General features: G+C 40.0%; 1 protein-coding gene and 1 pseudogene across 1 annotated transcript in view; one reads left to right on the forward strand and one right to left on the reverse strand.

The window, feature by feature from the left end:
• Nucleotides 1-8,008: 8,008 nt before the first annotated feature.
• LOC118717722 lies at nt 8,009-10,924 on the reverse strand (annotated as a pseudogene).
• A 3,387-nt stretch (nt 10,925-14,311) lies between these two features.
• Nucleotides 14,312-20,334, forward strand: part of COMMD1 (copper metabolism domain containing 1) — a 37,020-nt gene continuing 30,997 nt past the window's right edge. The window contains exon 1 of the mRNA XM_036436116.2: nt 14,312-14,594. Within this exon, the coding sequence (XP_036292009.2) occupies nt 14,331-14,594 (264 nt within the window). The 5' untranslated portion in view covers nt 14,312-14,330. The remainder of the gene's footprint in view (nt 14,595-20,334) is intronic.

Here is a 20,334-nt window from a genome sequence, read left to right on the forward strand (position 1 = left end):
AGGTTTTCCTCTTTAGACTTCTCCATGGGGGTCACATGGCCCCTAAAGAATCGGGGCGCGGGCTCCGTCGTCTCCTCTAACTTTCTTTTTTCCCCTTTAAATACAGAGAGGAAGAGAGAGGGATAGAGAATCAGAAACATCAGTGAGAGAGAAACATCAATCAGCTGCCTCCTGCACACCCCTCATCGGGGACGTGCCCGCAACCAGTGTACATGCCCTTGACCGGAATCGAACCCTGGATCCCTGAGTCCCCAGGCCGACGCTCTATCCACTGAGCCAAACCGGTTTCGGCTCCTCTCACTTTCTTAAGGTGACCCCCCTTCTGCTCAGCCCCTCAAGCGGTGCTGACCGGCGCCCCCGGGAGTGGACGCTGGGTTTTTCTCTGTAGATACTTCTCTTTTGTAGGTAACAATTTCCAGTTGTCTTGGGGGATCTGTGGGCTTCATACTTAAAAAATCAAGAGCGATTAAATTGTCAGGCTTCCCCGAGTCGGGGGATTGGTGGTGTGTGTGTGTGTGTGGGGGGGGGGGGGGGTGGAGGCCTTGGCCTGATTGAACCCCTCCCTGTCAGATAGTTCACCGCAACTGCGGCTCTTTGGCCTCTGGAGTGTGGCTCTTCCACAAAATACCACGGCCTGGGCGAGTCTATGTTGAAGAAGTCGCGTTAGAAGAAGTTTAAGTTTAAAAAATGTGGCTCTCCAAAGAAATTTCAATCATCGTACTGTTGTTAGTTGGCTCTGTTGACGAATGAGTTTGCGACCACATATAACGGTTAAGAGACCGTATCTACCAGCTGGAAGGCAAAGGACAAGAAGCCTGTCTGAGAGAAGTGTAATGAGAGCTATAAGCACATACTTAAAAATGTACTTAGTCAAGCCACATAAGTCAAATTAAAAAAAGGGGGGGGGGAAGTTAATTGAAAACCTTTAATCCAGTATATTCAAAGTATTATCCCCTTACATGTAGTTAGTGTACAGTATTAATAAGGTGTTTTAGCCCTAGCTGGTTTGGCTCAGTGGAGAGAGATTCGGCCTGCGGACTGAAGGGTCCCGGGTTTGATCTCCAGTAAGGGGGATGTGCAGGAGGCACCTGATCAGTGATTCTCTCTCATCATTGATGTTTCTTTCTTCATCTTCCTTCCTCTCTCTCTAAAAATCAATAAAAATATTTAAAAAGTAAGATAGTTTTTATTATTTTTTCACTAAGTCTGTATTTTACATTTAAAACACTTATCTGTTTGGAGTAGCCACACTTCAAATGCTCAGTAATCACATGTATTGGACAACACTGTTTTAGACTGAGTTCTAGTCATAGGAATGACTCTAGTGTAGAAATAAGATTTTAAAAATGATTAAAAAATATATTATATTGATTTTTTTTTTTTTTTTACAGAGAGGAAGGGAGAGGTATAGAGAGTTAGGAATATCGATGGGAGAGAAACATTGATCAGCTGTCCTTTGCACATCTCCTACTGGTGATGTGCCTGCAACTAAGGTACATGCCCTTGACTGGAATCGAACCTGGGACCCTCCAGTCTGCAAGCCGATGCTCTATCCTCTGAGCCAAACCGGTCAGGACTGTAAAAATGATTTATGATTTTTTATTTTTGTGGGCCTCCTGTGTGTTAGGAACTGTACTACCATAGATGTTTTACATTTAATTTCTTCCTTGCAAAAACCTTTATGGTGGGCTTCCATTTTAAAAATTAGGAAACAGGCTTATGGAGTCTTAAGCAGTTAGCCTGAAGTCACACTTACTTTGATGAAAGTCAATGTTAAAATTTCATCTGCTATGCTTTTACGTTTGTTAGTTGTGTTTCAAAACTGCTTAGCTCTGGCTGGGTGCTCATTTGGTTGGAGCGTTCTTCCTATACCAAAAGGTTACCAGTTCGATTCCTGGTCAGGGCACTAATCTAAGTTGGAGGTTTTCATCCCCTTTTGGGGCGTGTAGAGAGGCAACTGATGGATGTTTCTTTCTCATGGATGTTTTCCTCTCCCTCTCCCGATTCCCTCCTCCTCTTCCTCTCTAAAAACATATTAAAAAATATATGTATCTATATATCCAATTTAGAAGTTTAGAAATGCATGCAACAGCTTACTGATTGGTCTTCCTGTTTCACTTCTGCCCCCTGCAGTCTATTCTCAGCACAGCTACCAGTGATCCTTTTATCCCCCAGGTTTATCTTGTCTTTATTCAAACATCTTAGCTTCCTGAATCTCTTTAGGGCCCTTGCAGATGCTGTTCCATATGCCCGTAATGCTCTTCCCTCAGATAGTATATGCGTTGTTCACTTGCTTCATTCATTCTCTACTTAAAAGTGATTTCCTATTAGGTCTCCCTGACCTATCCAAAGAGTCTCCTTTCCTTCCCCATTTTTTTTTTTTTTTTTTACTTTGCTTTAGTTTTCTTCATATTTAGCACTACTTGGAATTATATTATGTACTTGTTAGCTTGTTTATTTATTGATTTCCCTATTGGAATGTAAGTATTAAGAGGGTGGGATTTTATTTTTTCTTTTTCTTTATGTCTAACACTTACTACTGTTTCTGGTACATAGTGGGAACTTGGTAAAAACGTATAGAATAAATGAATGAATGGATAGTGCTTCGATTGGTTGCCTTCTGCATGCACCCGACCAGGGCCAGGGTCAAGCCTACAACTAAGATACATGCCAAGATCAGAATCAAACCCAAGACCCTTCAGTCCATAGGATCCATTGAGCCAAACCCGCTAGGGCCTTGGTCGGCAAACTGCGGCTCAAGAGCCACATTCAGCTCTTTGGCCCTTGAGTGTGGCTTTTCCACAAAATACTTTTCCACAAAATAATGCCTGGGTGAATCTATTTTGAAGAAGTGGTGTTAGAAGAAGTTTAAGTTTAAAAAAATTTGGCTCTCAAAAGAAATTTCAATCGTCGTATTGTTGATATTTGGCTCTGTTGACTAATGACTTTGCCGACCACTGGGGTAGGGCAAATTTCTTGATCTTTAAAGCCAAATCAGCTGTTAAATTATCACTACAAGGCCCAGATGTGCATTGTAGTAGCTCCATCTCATTGAGATTCAGCTTATTTTGTCTTTTGTCAGATCTTGAAAGTATGTTCTTACGTAGCTCTGTAAAAAAGGTATTTTTTTTTTCTTTAAGTCTTAGTGTCTTTGAGTGTCACATTTAATTGCTAATTTGGCTGAGAATATATTTCTAGATTGTAAAATAATTGACTCACAATTTTAAAGGCATTGTTTAATTTAATGTGATCTTTCTCTCTCTCTGGAAACTTTTAGGATTTTCTCTTTATCCTTTATTTTCTTGAATATTTATTTTTTAAAAATATATATTTTATTGATTTTTTACAGAGAGGAAAAGAGAGAGATAGAGAGCTAGAAACGTTGATGAGAGAGAAACATCGACCAGCTGCATCTTGCACACCTCCCACCGGGGATGTGCCCGCAACCAATGTACATGCCCTTGACCAGAATCGAACCCGGGATCTTTCAGTCTGCAGACTTACGCTCTACCGCTGAGCCAAACTGGTTTCGGCTGTTTTCTTGAATATTCTTGATGTGTGGTTTTCTTTTGTTTCACTTTAGGTCACTGTGGGCCTTCAATCTGCAGACATATGACTTTCAGTTCTGGGGAATTTATTACTACCTAGATTATTTTCTTAACTCTTTTTTTCCTCTATTCTGTTTCTACTCTGATTTTTCAAATGTTAAACTTTCTAGGCTGTATCCTCAAATTTTATTTTTTCTATTTTTTTTATATCTTTGCTTTTTCTTTTACTTTTTGATAGATTTCCTTAACATTCTCTTCTAGCCTTTTAATTGAAATTTCCCAAGAGTTTTCTTTTGACACAGACAATATACTATGTTTATTTTAGCCAATGTAGGGGAAGAAAAGGTTTTTTCTTGACACTTTTAGGGTCTTTGGCCAGTTCTGAAAATTAAGCTGACAAAGATTAACAGGAGAACACATACACATTTATTTAAGTTTAATGTGATGTAGGATCCTTCTTAAGAAAATGAGGACCTGAATATTTTATACTGTTCGATGAAGAGTGGACAGTTCACGAGAAATAGGATAGGTTGAAGAGTGTGAGGTAATTTGTAGTAAATAAGGGAAACTTAGCAAGGCCTATTTGTGGGCTTCTTGGTGACTCTGTCCATAAGGGTGCTCCTTTCTTCTGGGTTTAGGGAGGAACATCTCATGAAGGTTTTATGACCTTTTTCAGGACAAAAGGGTTGTGGGAGAGGGTAAGTGACCTTCCTGCTCTGCCTTTTTTAAACTCCTTTAGCTTAAAGTGATCAATGTGCCCAAGTGCTATATTTTGGAGTGGCATGTCCTGAACCCCATCACCAACAGTCTTTCCTCTCTTTTGTAAAACACAGTGGGGAGCATAGAATACATAATATTCTGCACCTTGACCCTGAATTTTTATGCTATTCTTCAATATTAGGAATTTAGTACATTTGTACTGAACATTGGTGAAACCTTTTTTTAAGAGGCTATTTATTAATTATTATTATTTATTTTTAAATAATTCTTTATTATTGAAAGTATTACATATGTTTCCATTTTCCCCCCATTGACCTCCTCCAGTCCCCCTCACCCCCTCCCTTAAGAGGCTTTTGATGAACATATTGCTAAGGTGCTTTTGGGTATGATTCTATTGAGGGATACCCCACTTAATCTTTTTAATATTCCAATAGTTTAATGTTTTGCAAACTTTGGTGTATATTTTATTTTTATTATCCATATGTATTTATTATTTAAAAGCATAATTTTATCCTAGTTTCCAAATAACCTGGTCAATTTTGTGGAAAGTATTTACAGTAAAAATAGAGGCTTAAAAATGCATTTTGTATCATTTTTAAAGTGACCTGCGTTGACTTACCTTTATTGATGAATTTTAAAAAATTGTTAATGATTGGGATCATCAAAGAATGGTATTTTCAGCTTGTGTTTTGGGATTTGTCTTATGGAATATATCTAGTATCATTTTTGTGAAAAAGCCAGATTTTAAAAAAATATATACTATATATTTTTATTGATTTCAGAGAGGGAAGGAGAAGGAGAGACAGAAACATCAATGATGAGAGTCTCTGGTCAGTTGCCCCAGGCACACTCCCTGCTGGGGATGGAGCCTGCAGCCCTGGCATGTGCCCTTGACCGGAATCAAACCCAGGACCCTTCAGCCCCCAGGCCAGCCCTTGATCCACTGAGCCAAACCAGCAAGGGCCAGAATGCTTTTTAATGTTGAACTTACTTATCTTCATAGTAGCATTTTTGTATTTATTATATAATGTAGAAAGATTTTATTATGTAAGATGCTTCTAAATCTATTATTGGTCTCCCTTTACAAATGAAGAATTACTGTTCAGCAGATTCTTTTCAATACTTGACTTAATTTAAGAATGAATTTCATCCTTATACATTTTGGACAGCAAATATTAAGTAATAAAAATTAACTTGATTATAGAAAATGGATGCAAAATATCTGGTCTTAAAATGTTTAGATTAGGAGACATGAATAGAAGATACTGAAAACATTTGACTTATTCTGTCATACATTGAGGATTCATTTGTCTTCTGTCTAGCATTAGCTTAACTATAAGCAGTAATTTTTTTTTTCTACTTTAGGTGGCAGTAGAATATTGGCTTGCAATACACTGATAAAATATGCTGGAAGTAACATAATGTTAAAAGTGTTATTTCTGTTTAATGTACTAGTTCAGAAAACAAAGTTGGCTAAAAAACAATAAGAATTTCTTACCCAAAAGAAGTCTAAATATTTTGTTTGTTAATTTGAATTTAGAAATACCATTTCTGGCTCTGTAAAACAGATTCCTTTCCTATACTTCTCTAGTTTAAAAAATATATATATTTTATTGATTTTGTACAGAGAGGAAGGGAGATAGAGAGTTAGAAACATCGATGAGAGAGAGTCATCGATCAGCTGCCTCTTGCACACCCCCTACTGGGGATGTGCCCGCAACCAAGGTACATGCCCTTGACCGGAATCGAACCTGGGACCCTTGAGTCCATAGGCCGACGCTCTATCCACTGAGCCAAACTGGTTTCGGCTGATGTTACTTTTTAATATCACTGGACATCACATGATAAAGTAGCAATTATAGGTTATCAGCTGGAGTTTGCGAAATATTTTTATAAGCTCAAATGGCCTGTAATGAGGTATTCTGTAAGTTTTTTCATTTTTCTCTTAGTTTAGGGCAGAACCCCTATTCATTGAAAATCTATTTTTGGTTCTCCTTTTCTCAAAGTAACTATTCTGGGTCTAGAAACTTGACTTGGATTGAAGGGGGATTGAAGTGGGTATGGGGTGATCAGAGGTGGGGCTGGTTGGGGAGAGGGGCCGAGGGAGATTGACCAGCCAGCTCCAATCCCCTGATCAGTCCAGTTCGCTGGCCACAGGGGGTGTCATAGTGTCCGGTCATTCTGGTTGTTCCAGCATTCTGGTCACTGGCTTTTTATATGTAGATTATCTATTCTAATAAAAGGATAATAGGCTAATTAGACTGGATAGACCAGATGTCTTCTAGGTGTCCTTCCAGATGTCCTTCTGGACAAAGCTACAGTGGTGGGGCCGAGGCAGAGGCAATGGCAGTTAGGTACAACCAGGTTGGCAGGGAAGAACAGTTAGGGGGTGATCAGGCCAGCAGGGAGAGCAGTTAGGGGCATCAGGCTGGCAGGCAGAGGCGGTTAGGGGCAATCAGGCCAGCAGGGAGAGCAGTTAGGGGCATCAGGCTGGCAGGCAGAGGTGGTTAGGGGCAATCAGGCCAGCAGGGAGAGCAGTTAGGGGTATCAGGCGGGCAGTTGGACATCCCTCGAAGGGTCCCAGATTGGAGAGGGTGCAGGCTGGGCTGAAGGACACCCCACCCCTCCGTGCACGAATTTCGTGCACCAGGCCTCTAGTAGACACTATATTTACCCAAGGATAGAACCTAGTTGCAATTGCCAGTCTTGAGTTGTGTCTAAATGTTTATATTTATTTTTGTTAAAAATATGTTCTTATTTTTAATATGATTTTATTTTTTAAAATATATTTTATTGATTTGTAAAAAATATATTTTATTGATTTTAGAGAGGAAGGTAGAGGGAGAGATAGAAACATCAATGATGAGAGAGAATCATTGATTGGCTGCCCTTGCATGCCCCCTACTGGGGATTGAGCCCGCAACGCTTGGCTGCAATTGAGCCTGGGACCCTTCAGTCCGCAGGCCGACACTCTATCCATTGAGACAAACCAGCTAGGGCTATTTTATTGATTTTTTTACAGAGAGGAAGGGAGAAGGATAGAGTTAGAAACATTGATGAGAGAGGAACATCAGTCCTACTGGGGATTGAGCCTGAAACCTGGGCATGTTCCTTGAGTGGGAATTGGACTGGTGACCTCTTGGTTCATTGGATGACACTAAACCACTGAACCACACTGGCTGGGCAAAAGTTTATATTTCTTTAAAATATACCTATATGATGAAAAACCATGATCACAAATCACATGCATATATACAAGAGCTAGAAGGAAAATTTAAAAAGCGATATGTTATTATTTATTTATTTAAGCTGTTAAAATTTTTATGGTTTTACTATATCACTAGAGGCCCTATGCATGAAATGCATGCAAGAGTAGGCCTTCACAGCCACAGGGGCTGCCTGGATCCCTCCCTCGAAGCAGTGGCAGCTTCCTCAATCCTGCAGCTCAGCCCTGGTTTCGTCCAGAAGGATGTCCAGCCTAATTAGCATATTATGCTTTTATTATTACAGCTGAGGTATTGAAACATCTGAACAAATTAATATCTGAGCTGTGAGGTAGTTGCTTTCTCCTTCACTTTGTTGGGTTATTAGAGCAGCTTGTCAGTAGATTAAAATACCAAACAACTTTTTGCATTACTTAAATCTTTCCAAAGCATGCACTGGTACAGTACAAACCTCTCCTGTTAAATGTAGCTAGTCTAGCATGCAAGCATCATGCATACTGTGCACTGCACCCATTCCTATTGCGAACCTGCTCTGTTGTGTAGGATATTTGGAGTGTCTGGAGGAGCATGAATGGTACTCAGAAAGGAAGGGTGGAGGAAACAGCATGAGTGCCTGGCTGGGAGGAGGTCAGCAGAAGTTGTGCAAGCCTGAAACACGTCATTGGTGCCAACCCAAGCATCCTTGGTGTTCTTTCAGAAACATTTGCTGGGACCCCATGATGGTCTTCTTTGGCTTTAAGTTGGCCCAAAACCATGCTGATGATGCAGCTATCTGGGATGGGCTGATGGTCCTGCATTGTGATGCTGTGCTGGATTTTCTGGAATGCAAGGCAGCTTTACCCTGGAATTGCTGTCCTTCCCATGTAAGGCATGATGCATCAAAGTAAATTGTGCCTAGTTGTTTTTTTTTTTATACTATCAAATAATTGGTAGTCATGTTGAATGAAGCTGGATATTGGCTCACATATTGGCTTGTCTCCTATTCTGGAGCATCTATTGTAGAAGGTTCAGGAATCTGGAGAAGGGAGTGCTGTAAATTCTTTTTTTTTTTTTTTTAATAATATATTTTTAGTCGATTTTTCACAGAGAGGAAGGGAGAAGGATAGAGAGCTAGAAACATCAATGAGAGAAACATCGACCAGCTGCCTCCTGCACACCCCCCACTGGGGATGTGCCTGCAACCAATGTACATACCCCTGATCGGAATCGAACCTGGGACCCCTGAGTCTGCAGGCCGACGCTTTATCCACTGAGCCAAATTAGTTTCGGCTATAAATTCTTAAAGAGTCTAGAGACGAAACATAATTTTGGAAGGCATTTTGGAGGGGGGCAGAGGAGACTTACCTAAAGGAACCAATTTCTTCTGTCTTTCTGGACCTCTTGCTTTTTATTAACACAAATTGTCCAAAAGCAAAGTAGATATACATCAAAGGCAAGGTTTAGTATACAGAATCCATTCCGATTGGGGAAACTGCCTACGGCTGTTCAGGTGTTTGGCCAGTAGGAGGCAATAACATGCAGATTGAAATGCCCTCAGCTGTCTGGCAACAAGCAATCATCTATGCAAATCTTTAGGTGTGGGGACATGCCCTTAGCCATTTCCAGCAGGCAATCCTCAAGATTCCATCAACCTTTTGATGAAACTTCTTGCATTTATGACTTGCTGGAATTAGCTTCCTGCAGAGCATTGCCGGCCTTGTTGAGACCAGAGGGCTGGCACAGTGACGGCAGTGGTAGCTACAACCAGCCTGGTCTGCCAGGATGTTTTAAATATTTAATATTTGAGTTGATTTTAGTTATAATCCAGACCATTGGTGAAGTCTTTGTGACATTTGTTTTTGTTAGATACACATTTATAAAATCTTTTTTTAAACTTAGTCATTTTTTTACTCTGTGTTTGTTTATATTTCAGAAATATGACAATTTGAGAAGAAATGGAATGTAGCTTACCATGGATTTTAATGACTTTGAATTTTTAAGACATTAATGATGCCTAAATTACCATACCCATTGGTCTATAATTCAGGTTGTTCTTTAAAACAAATAAAATAAAATTTAAAAAATACATATTTATTGATTTCAGAGAGGAAAGGAGAGAGAGATAGAAACATCAGCGATGAGAAAGAATCATTGATGGGCTGCCTCCTGCATACCCCACACTGGGGATTGAGCTTGCAACCTGAGCATGTGCCCTGACCGAGAATTGAACCGTGACCTCCTGGTTCATAGGTCGATGCTCAACCACTGAACCATGCTGGCTGGGCATAATTCAGGTTGTACTTGAGCAGGGGTTGGCAAACTACATCTTGCAGGCCACACTGCCTATTTTTGTAAAACCCAGGAGCCAAGAACAGTTTTAAAATTATTTATTTTAAAAAATATATTTTTATTGATTTTAAAGAGGAAGAGGGAGAGAGAGATAGAAACATCCATCATGGATCAGCTGCCTTCTGCAAGTCCCCCACTGGGGATCGAGCCTACAACCTGGGCATGTACCCTTGCCCGGAATCGAACCTGGAACCTTTTATTTTGCAGGCCGACGCTCTATCAACTGAGCCAAACCAGCCAGGGCAGCTTTTACCCTTTTAAATATGTAACAGAAATGGTAGTACCTTTACAGAAAACTTGCCAGCCCCTGTTTTCTTGAGCATTGTAGGATGATGTCTATCAGCCCTAGTTCCTGCTTACTAGAAGCCAGAAGCACTCTAATCACCATGAAACCAAGCATAGCTCTCAAACATTTCTCAAGTGCCTTGATGGGGAGGGTGGATGGAGGATGGGGAGGATTGCTATGTTGTTGAGAACTCAAAGCCTAGATGATCAGTTTTCAATATTTTATTCCTCTGTGACACACTTAACAGATACATGCATGATCTTGTGTTTGTATTTTTCACCTCCCATTCGAGGGAACAATTAAAACAAGGGAGGAAGTTGTTAATATAAGGATAACTTTGAAAAACCTTCAGTTTATGCTTATAAAAATAAGTCTTTACAAACTCCAATATTTTTACTATTACAAATAACATTACTTATAATTTATACCTCATAGAATGTTTCATAACATGCTGATAAATTACTGCAATAGGTAATAGCCAGCTGTTAGAAAGCTTTAAATTGAGAAGTGACAGGATCCTATTGTTATTTTATATAGATCACTTAGATGGGGTATAGAAGATAGACTTGAGGAGCTACAAGTTTGGTTCAGGTTCATGTTACTGAGGTAGTAGGGACAGAGCAGAGAGGACATATTATTAGACATTATTTCAGATTTATAACAGAATTTGGTGATTAAAAGGTTATAGGCATCAATTTCTGGCCTTGTTGCCCATTAGAATAATTTGGAAAGCTTTTTAACAATACCAATATCTGGGCCTCACTTTAGAATTTCTGAAATGGAGTCTGGGCATTAATATTTTCTTAAATGTACTTCATGCTTTTAATGTGCAACCAGTATTGAGAGCCACTAATTCAAGTTTGGAGGAGAGGGAAGAATCAAGGATAAGTAAGCATCAGGTTGCAAGCTTTGGCTCCCAGTATATGGAGGTGGATGCCTCGAACAGTTTCTGTTCCGTGGTAGCTATTCAAGCATTTCTTGAATTAGATGAATGTTTCTTGAACAGCGGATACCTTGAACAGTTTCTGTTCCATGGTAGCTATTCAAGCATTTCTTGAATTAGATGAAAATTGTTGACTTTGAACTCAAACCAAAATCAGTTCCTCATTTAATTTTTGATTTTTAAAAAAATTTGGGTGAATTGATCCCAGTTTAAGATATTATTGACTGGAAGCCAACCAAAATAACATCTGTCGCAAGTGAAGTTATATCAGAATGGATATTTTGATACGATTTGAGGAAAAGAATGATACAAGTCACCTGAATTGTAATACTGTGAAGCAAAGTGTCAGAGGAAATAATTTGACTTAATTTATTGTATGTTATATAAATTAATATTTCTATTGAGTAGCATAGCTAGAGATTTTGGGTCCTCATACCTGCTATATAGGCAGTTATCCAATAAATATTTATTGAATTGAAATATGAAATATCTTTAATCAGAAAGATACTGATTATAAAATTTCTCTATATTAATGGAGGAATAAAAGGCAGCATGTTTGTTTTTCAGCCACAGTCCCACTTCCTGTACCTATAGTCTACCTGTATGCTGTCTGCTTTTATAATTTCTCTGTTCTTACTGCTATTGCTCAAGTTTAGTCAATATTTTTGGTTCCAAATAATAGGAAAACAGTTTAAACTATCTTGAACAGTGAAAGGAGACTTTTGGTGCTATAGAAAGAATGCTGAAATAACACATAGAATTGAAGGAAGTCTGCAGGAAGTAGGGGATTATAGAACAGGAATATTGCTCCATTGGAACCTACTTTCATCTCTACTTGGCTTCATTCTTTATATTTTGCAATCAGGCCTTTGCCAAAAGATCAGTGGTGGCTGTCTGCATCCTAACCTTATATCCTTCTGGTACCATGACAACTAGAGGCAAGACCATTTCTCTTTCTGCTCGAAATTGGGAGGTTTATTTGAATCAATCATTATTCCCAAAGAAAGGAGAGCACTCTGATTTGTGTGGTTTGGAGCTCATGCCAGCCCCAATGGTCAGGAGAGGGTACGGACATACCCAAGAAGATGCAGGGGAGAGCTCGTTCTGAGACCAAATCATTGATCATCACTGTCCTCTTCAAAGCTCTATTGCCTCAGCCCTGTAATGACTTTCCACTGCAGTTTAGCTGCTGACTGCTCTCAGAGCAGCAATGGCATTAAGTTTTGAAATTTATGGAAAAGCATAAAGTAGTATACAATTTCAGAGTAATGTTATTATGAATGAGCTATTTGGCTGAAGATAGACTACAAAGCTAAAATAATGATTCATTTAATGAAATTTAATTAGTGCTTATTATGGCCAACGCATTGTACAGTTTTAATATGTTAAACCAAGCCTAGTTATCTAGGCACTGAAATTAAGTCATATTTCATCAGAGAGCTAATTAATTTTACTCTCTTATTTTAAAATTAGAGGCCCAGTGCACTGATTCATGCACTGGTGGTGTCACTTGGCTTGCCTGCATCCTCTTGCAATCCGGTACTCCTTGGGGGATGCCAGAGAGCCGGTTTTGGCCCAATCCCCACATGCCAGGCCAACGGTCTCCACTGGTGCTTGATCTGTGCCAGGGAAGGACATGGGAGGGCTCCAGGGTGTGTCTGGCCCGTTTCACCCAGCCCCCAGCAGCAAGCTAACCTATCAGTTGGAGCATCTGTCCCCTGGTGGTCAGTGTGCATCATAATGACTGGTCAAACAGTCAAATGAATGATCAGACACTTAGCATATTAGGCTTTTATTATATAGGATTTTTATTTTATTATTATATTGCACCATTATAGTACTAGATTTTTAAAATTAGTTTATAGTTATTGACCTAGAATTTAAATTGCATGAAATTTTTAACAGTAGTTTTTCTGATATTTGATATTTGCAAAGGGAATATTTTTATTTATTTATTTATTTTATTTTAAATCAGTCTTTATTGTTTATATAACAAAAGTTCCTCATTTCCCCCCCCCCCCCCACCAGGTTCCCACCCCACCCTCTGCCCTTTCCCCACCCCCCACTGTCCTCATCCATAGGTGCACAGTTTATGTTCAGTCTCTTCCCGCTTCCACCACTCCCCTTTTCCCCAAGAGTTGTCAGTCCACTCCCCTCCCGTATCTCTGATTCTGTTATAATCAACAGTTAATATTGTTCATCAGGTTTTTTAATTTCCTTTTTTTTTTTTAAATTAATAAACTTATATTTTTAAGAATAAATTTTAAAATCTAATAATTTTAAACCTTGTTTTTTCTGCCCTGGGAACAGAGAAGCAAACTTGTTTACATGTAAACTTGCCCTTGGGCTATCAAAAGGCGTAGCCATTCAAATGTAAATGAACACATTGTTTAAAGATAGCTGCTGGCTGGAATTGGATTACCTGTTCTGGGTGGGAAGGGCTTGTCCTCCCCTTTCTCCATTAAAATTAAGGTGTTAGCTTTAAAACCTCTTTTTGGCAAGAGACCTTAAACTTTCAGAACTTTAAATTTTTCAGGTAGCAAATCAGTTACTTAGCATTTTCTCAATAATACCTCCACATTCCCAAGGATACACTTCAAACAAAAGACACATCCAAATAGATCAACCAATCTCATCCAGACCCCACACAAGGCACAGATCATCATCCCAGTGCTACAACAACTCAACACATCCAGACCTAAGCCTTCATCACTTGATTCAGCAGACCCTCAAGTTCCTCCAAAAGTTTCCAGCCATGTCTGAGAGGCAGCCCTGGGGCATGGGCAGGTGGGTGAGCTGTTCTGGGCCTGGCTGCTCCAGGCCTGGCCTCTGTTGCTCCGTGCCCAGCTGCTCTAGGCCTGGCTGCTTTGGGCACAGCTGTTCCGGGCCAGGCAGCTCCAGGCCTGGATGCTCCCGCCCTGGCTGCTCTGGGCCTGGCTGCTGCTGCTCTGGGCCTGGCTGCTGTCGCTCCAGGCCTGGCCGCTCCCAGCCTGGCTGCTTCGGGCCTGGATGCTGCTGCTTCGGAGCCAGCTGCTCTGGGCCTGGCTGCTGCTGCTCTGGGCCTGGCTGCTCCTGACCCGGCTGTTCCGGGCCCGGTATTTTTATACTTCTGAAGAGTTTATTCTCATTATTGTCACTTGATGACCCTTTTGTGAATCTTATTCATTGATTATGAATCACTCAAAATATGATCTATAGTTAAGAAGCTACCATTTTCTAGTTATCTATCAAATTCAAAATTATTACCTTTTCTGTCATTACAGTCTGTTGCATCTGCAGACATGGATTTCAATCAGCTGGAAGCATTCTTGACTGCTCAAACTAAAAAGCAAGGAGGGATCACATCTGATCAAGCTGCTGTTATTTCGAAATTCTGGAAGAGTCATAAGACAAAGATCCGAGAGAGCCTGATGAACCAGAGCCGCTGGGACAGTGGGCTTCGGGGCCTAAGCTGGAGAATTGATGGCAAATCACAGTCGAGGCACTCTGCTCAGATACACAACCCTGTTGCTATAATGGAGCTGGAAATAGGGAAAAGTGGACAGGTGAGTTCAACTTCAATTAATTTCCCATGTTGAACTATATTTTCTCTTACATATTAGCAATACATTCAAATTTATTTTATGCAATACTTTTGTTTGCAGAAATAGTAAAAGAACCTTCAGAGAGGGAATCACCTAAATATTTAGATCCTTCCAATTGTGCATAGAGTCTGGAAACCAGCCTCGGCGTTCTGGCAGCTACGGCAGAAGAACACAATGGGGCAATAAGCCCTGGCCGGCGTAGCTCAGTGGTTGAAGTGTTGGCCTTGTCGGCTGTGAACCAACAGGTCTTGGGTTTGTTTCTGGGTTGTAGGTTCGCTGCCCTGATTGGGGTGTATGCAGGAGACAACCGATTGATGTGGCTCTTTCACATCCATGTTTCTCTATCTCTCTCTCCCTTCTTTCCCCCTCCTTCTCCCTTCCAACTCTCTCTAAAATCAAAGGAAAAAATATCCCCCAGTGAGGATTAACCAAAAAATTTTTTTGAAATGGGGCAATAAGTTGATTGTACCGAAGTTGCCCACTACTCCCTTTTATTTATTAATTTTTAAAATATATTTTTATTGATTTTTTACAGAGAGGAAGGTAGAGGGATAGAAAGTTAGAAACATCAACCAGCTGCCTCCTGCATACTCCCCATTGGGGATGTGTCCACAACCAAGCTATATGCCCTTGACCAGGGTCGAACCCGGGACCCTTCAGTCCCCAGGCTGACACTCTATCCACTGAGCTACACCGGTTTTGGCTCACTACTCCATTTTAGTTAGCTTTCAGAATTCTTTTTTTAAAAATATATTTTATTGATTTTGTACAGAGAGGAAGGGAGAGAGATAGAGAGTTAGAAACATCGATGAGAGTCATCGATCAGCCGCCTCTTGCACACCCCCTACTGGGGATATGCCCGCAACCAAGGCACATGCCCTTGATCAGAATTGAACCGGGGTCCCTTCAAGTCCCCAAGCCGACGCTCTATCCACTGAGCCAAACCGGTCCCGGCTGGTTAACTCTCAGAATTCTTGGCATTTGGTCAGAATCTTTATTTAGCATCTCTATTTAGAGATGCTAAATAAAGACCAGGAATTGAGATTAAACAACAAAGAACAAAACTGTCTCATCAAGTTGTATTTATATGTAATCAGGCATAGAAGAAAATGTATCTTAAATACTGTAATGTATTTATTATTCCTAAAGATCCTAATGTGCTATCACTGTCATTGAGCCCACCATTAATTTTTTTTATTTGATCTTTTTTAAAAAAAATATTTTATTGATTTTACACAGAGAGGAATTGAGAGAGATAGAGAGTTAGAAATGTCGATGAGAGAGATACATCGACCAGCTGCCTCTTGCACACCCCCCACTGGGAGTGTGCCCGCAACCCAGGTACATGCCCTTGACCGGAATCAAACCTGGGACCTTTCAGTCCACAGACTGATGCTCTACTACTGAGCCAAACTGGTTTCGGCAATGAGGATATTTTTTAGCTGTCAGGTTTTCTCTTATATTCCCTTCTTGAATTTCTTAGGATTTTTCATTGTTTGTAGTTCCATAATGACTTTGTTTTTAATTTAAAATATAATTCCTTTAAAAAATGTAATTCTTTTTTAAAAATACATATATTTGGGGGATCTTTTATTCAGTTATTATAAAATAATGCGTTTGCCTTTGTTGACTGGTGTGTCTGACCTTAAAGTCCATTCTCTTAACCATTTTGTTATATGGGCTTCCTCCTTTTGTTCCTAGATAAAAAATCTGATAGATTAGCAAGGTTTGATAAATAAACTTAGATATTTCACCAGTAATTTGTACAGGCTATTCATTTAAAAAACATGTTTTTATTGATTTTAGAGAGAGAGGAAGGGACACGGGACACGAGGGGAGAGAGAGAAAAACATCAATGTGAGAAAAAAACAATTGGCTGCCTTCTGTCTGCACCCCAACTGGGGATCGAACCCACAACAACTTGGGTATGTGCCCTGACTGGGAATTGAACTGGTGAAGTTTTGGTATACAAGATGATGCCCAATTAACTGAGCCACACTAGCCAGGGCCAGACTATTCATTTTTTATTATAGCAGTAGTGATTATTTTTTGTCTTAAGTATTTATCATTTGGATAGGATTATGAAAATATACATATTTAAGACATTTCTAGAAAACTTTTATAGTAATTCCTAATATTTTTTGAACTGGGTTTTATAAATAATATATGCCTTTTGAGTTAAGTAATTTACACACCATCTGAATGTTGGATATATTGTCACAGATATTTTTAAATCTAATTTTAAATCTCTATGGTTTTTCTTTGACCTTGTTAGCCAAAGTGACAAAATGTTTCTTTTTCATCAAAATGATTTTCATCAAATTAGTACATTTAAACCACTATAAATAATGTGTTGGCTAGCTCCTAACAAATTTATATTTCCAAACTGGATTTCTCTTCTAAATTTCATTTATATATTTATAACATAAATATATATATGAAAAATTACTTAAGTGTGGAAAGAAATAAAAAAATGGAATATGCTCCAAACTAAGTTCCTCATATGCCTTCCAAACCTGTTTCCTCATCTGCATTTTTCCTCATCTCAGTTAGTGGCACCTCCATTCTTCCAGTTTATATCCTCCTCTCTTTTTATCACTTCCACATCCAATTCATCATTAAATATTGCTGGGTTTAATTTTAAAATATATAAAATTTGACTACCTCTTACCATGGCTCATTATGTTTAGATCACTATCACTTCTAAGTTACTATAATAACATTCTCCTTACTGATCACTCTGCATCGCTTTTTAGCTTACTCTCAGCCCATGGAAGTGTATCAGTAGAGTAATTCTGTTAAAGCATAAATCAGAAAATGTATTCATGGTTCTCATCTCACTCTAGTGGCTTTCTATCTCAATCGGGTTACCAGTGCTCTTCCTTACTCAGTCTCCTTTAGCTGGGCACATATTCTCATGGCTTATTTATTCTAGATCATGCCAGGCATGCTTCCTCTTAGAATCTGTCCATTTGGTATTCCTTTCTCCTAATTGGTCTTCCCCCAGATATTGGTATAGATTTTCCACTTTCCTGAGATCACATAATAAGGTTTTCACTGACCACCTCTCTATAAAGGTTTAGTTCTCCACTTACTGCTTTATTTAAGAAAAACACATTATTGAGCTATATTTTTCATACAGTAAACTGTATCCCTTTTAATTGTCCAATGTGAAATCACTGCAACAGTCAAGAGACAGTGTCTGTCACCCCCTGAAAGTTTCTTTATGTCCTCTCTTCACTCTAATTCCTTTGCAACCACTAATCTAGATTCATTTTTTTCTGCTTTATTTTTTCTGTATGTCATTTATTACTACCTTGCTTGCTATATACAGTTGACCTTTGAGCAGCAGATTTGAACTGTGTGGGTCCACTTACACATGGATTTCCCCCCCCCCCCCCCCCCCCCCCCCCCCAGTAAATTTACAGTCAGCTTTCATATCCCTGGGTTTTGCATTTGTGATTGGGATTCTTTGTATGTGAAGGACTATGGACATTGTTCTACATCATCCATCTATCTATCTATCTATCTATCTATCTATCTATCTATCTATCTGTCTATCTATCTATCAAAGCCTGACTGTTATGACCAGTAGCTATGACATGCACTGACCACTGGGGGCAGATGCTCAATGCAGGAGCTGCCCCCTGGTGGTCAGTGCTCTCCCACAGCCAACCTCCTGTGGCCGGCCAACCTCCTGCAGCCCCTCCCCCTGGCTAGCCCGAGGCACCTCCTCCTGGCCAACCGCCAACTTAGCGCAGCCCCTCCTCCCCAGGCCTGCCCCCATTGGTCCTGACTGGAGTGGGCTGGCTGGCCAACCTTCCATGGCCCCTTCTCTGGGTCTGCCCACCCCAATCTGCTCTGATGGGGCAGCCCCTTCCCCTGCTGGTCGCCCCGATCAGGGCCAATTGGGGTGGGTCAGCCAGCCAAACTTCCACATTCCCTCCCCCTGGCTGGCCTGCCCCAATCGACCCCGGGCCCTGATCGGGTTGGGAAATATCCATGATTGGTCTTGATCACTGACCCGGCCGAGGGACCCCACCCCTGTACAACTTTGTGTACGGGCCTCTAGTACTTCAATAAAAAGATTTAAAGAGGGAGAGAAAGATAATGTGTCTGTAAGCTTGTTGACTCTTTGAGAACAAGGCTTTTTCACTGCTGAAGTCTTTATTAGCTTCTGACTAGTAACCTGCCAACAGGCAGCCCCTGGTTTTGGACTTCATTCAGATTTTTACTGTTCTGGCTCTTTGGTTCTATTCTTGTGGACAGATGGGGGTGATTGAGAGGAAGCCAGGAAACCAAGCCTTTAGAGGACTTAGAAGCGATTTTTTGGATGCCAGTGCTTTTTGCTAAACTCAGGGTGACAGTGTATCTTGCCCAGCAATGTTGAAACTGCTGGTGTTTGTCTAGTATTTGTGTACTAGTTGGTTGGCTGTGGGCTGCATTCCATGCCACTGCTCTACCACCAAGGTGCACGTAGAAGGCTCTGCCTCGAGCCTATTTTTAGCATTTGTTCTTTATTGTGTATAAAATACATATAACATAAAATTTACATTTAATCATTTTAAGTGTACAGTTGAATTGAGTATATTCACAATGTTGTGTAAACATCATTGCTCTCAATTTTCAGAACTTTTTAATCATTCCAAGCAGGAACCTTGTACCCATTAACCAGTAACTCCACATCCCCACCTTTTTCTGGCCTCTTGTAACTTCTGTCTATTTAGTGTGTCTGTGAATTTTCCCAATAAGCGGACTCATACAGTTTTTGCTCTCTTGTGTCTGGCTTATTTTGCATAGCATAATGTCTTAAAATTTATCCATGTTGTAGTATGTGTCAGAATTTCATTCCTTTGAAAGGCTGAATCACATTCTGTTATGTTTATACTAGATACCAGATACACATAATTCGTGCAAGGGGCTGGCCCTTGCAGCCCTGGCTGCCTTGGCCCTCGCACCCTGGTTTCGTCCGGAAGGTCATCTGAAAGGTCGTCCGAATGGTTGTTCAGCCATCCGGTCTAATTAGCACATTAGCTCTTTATTATATAGGAGTATATATTTATTTATCCATTAATATGTTGATGGGCATTTGGCCGAAACCGGTTTGGCTCAGTGGTAGAGCGTCAGTCTGCGGACTGAAAGGTCCCAGGTTCGATTGCGGTCAAGGGCATGTACATTGGTTGCGGGCACATCCCCAGTAGGGGGTGTGCAAGAGGCAGCTGGTCGATGATGTTTCTCTCTCATCGACTTTCTAGCTCTCTATCCCTCTGTCCTCCTCTCTGTAAAAAAATCAATAAAATATATTTAAAAAAAATTAAAAATATGTTGATGGGCATTTGAGTTGTTTCCACCTTTTGACAATTGTGAATAATATTACTGTCCACACGAATGTACACATATCTGTTTGAGTATATGCTTTTCATTTTTTTGCATATATACCGAGGGATGGAATTGTTGGATCATATGGTAATTCTATGTTTAATTTTTTGAAAAACTGCCGAATTATTTTTCACAGTGGCTTTGCCTTTTTACATTTTTTCTGACAATGCATGAGGGTTCTAATTTTTGCACATTTCATCAACATTTGTTATTTTCTCTCTCTGTATAAATTGCATTCCTAATGGGTGTGAAGTGATATCTCATTGTGAATTTGAGTTACATTCCCTAATGATTAGTGATGTTGAGCATCTTTTCATGTGTT

The sequence above is a fragment of the Pipistrellus kuhlii genome, unplaced genomic scaffold (genome assembly GCF_014108245.1).
Source record: "Pipistrellus kuhlii isolate mPipKuh1 unplaced genomic scaffold, mPipKuh1.p scaffold_m20_p_13, whole genome shotgun sequence".
NCBI classification, from domain to species: Eukaryota; Metazoa; Chordata; class Mammalia; order Chiroptera; family Vespertilionidae; genus Pipistrellus; species Pipistrellus kuhlii.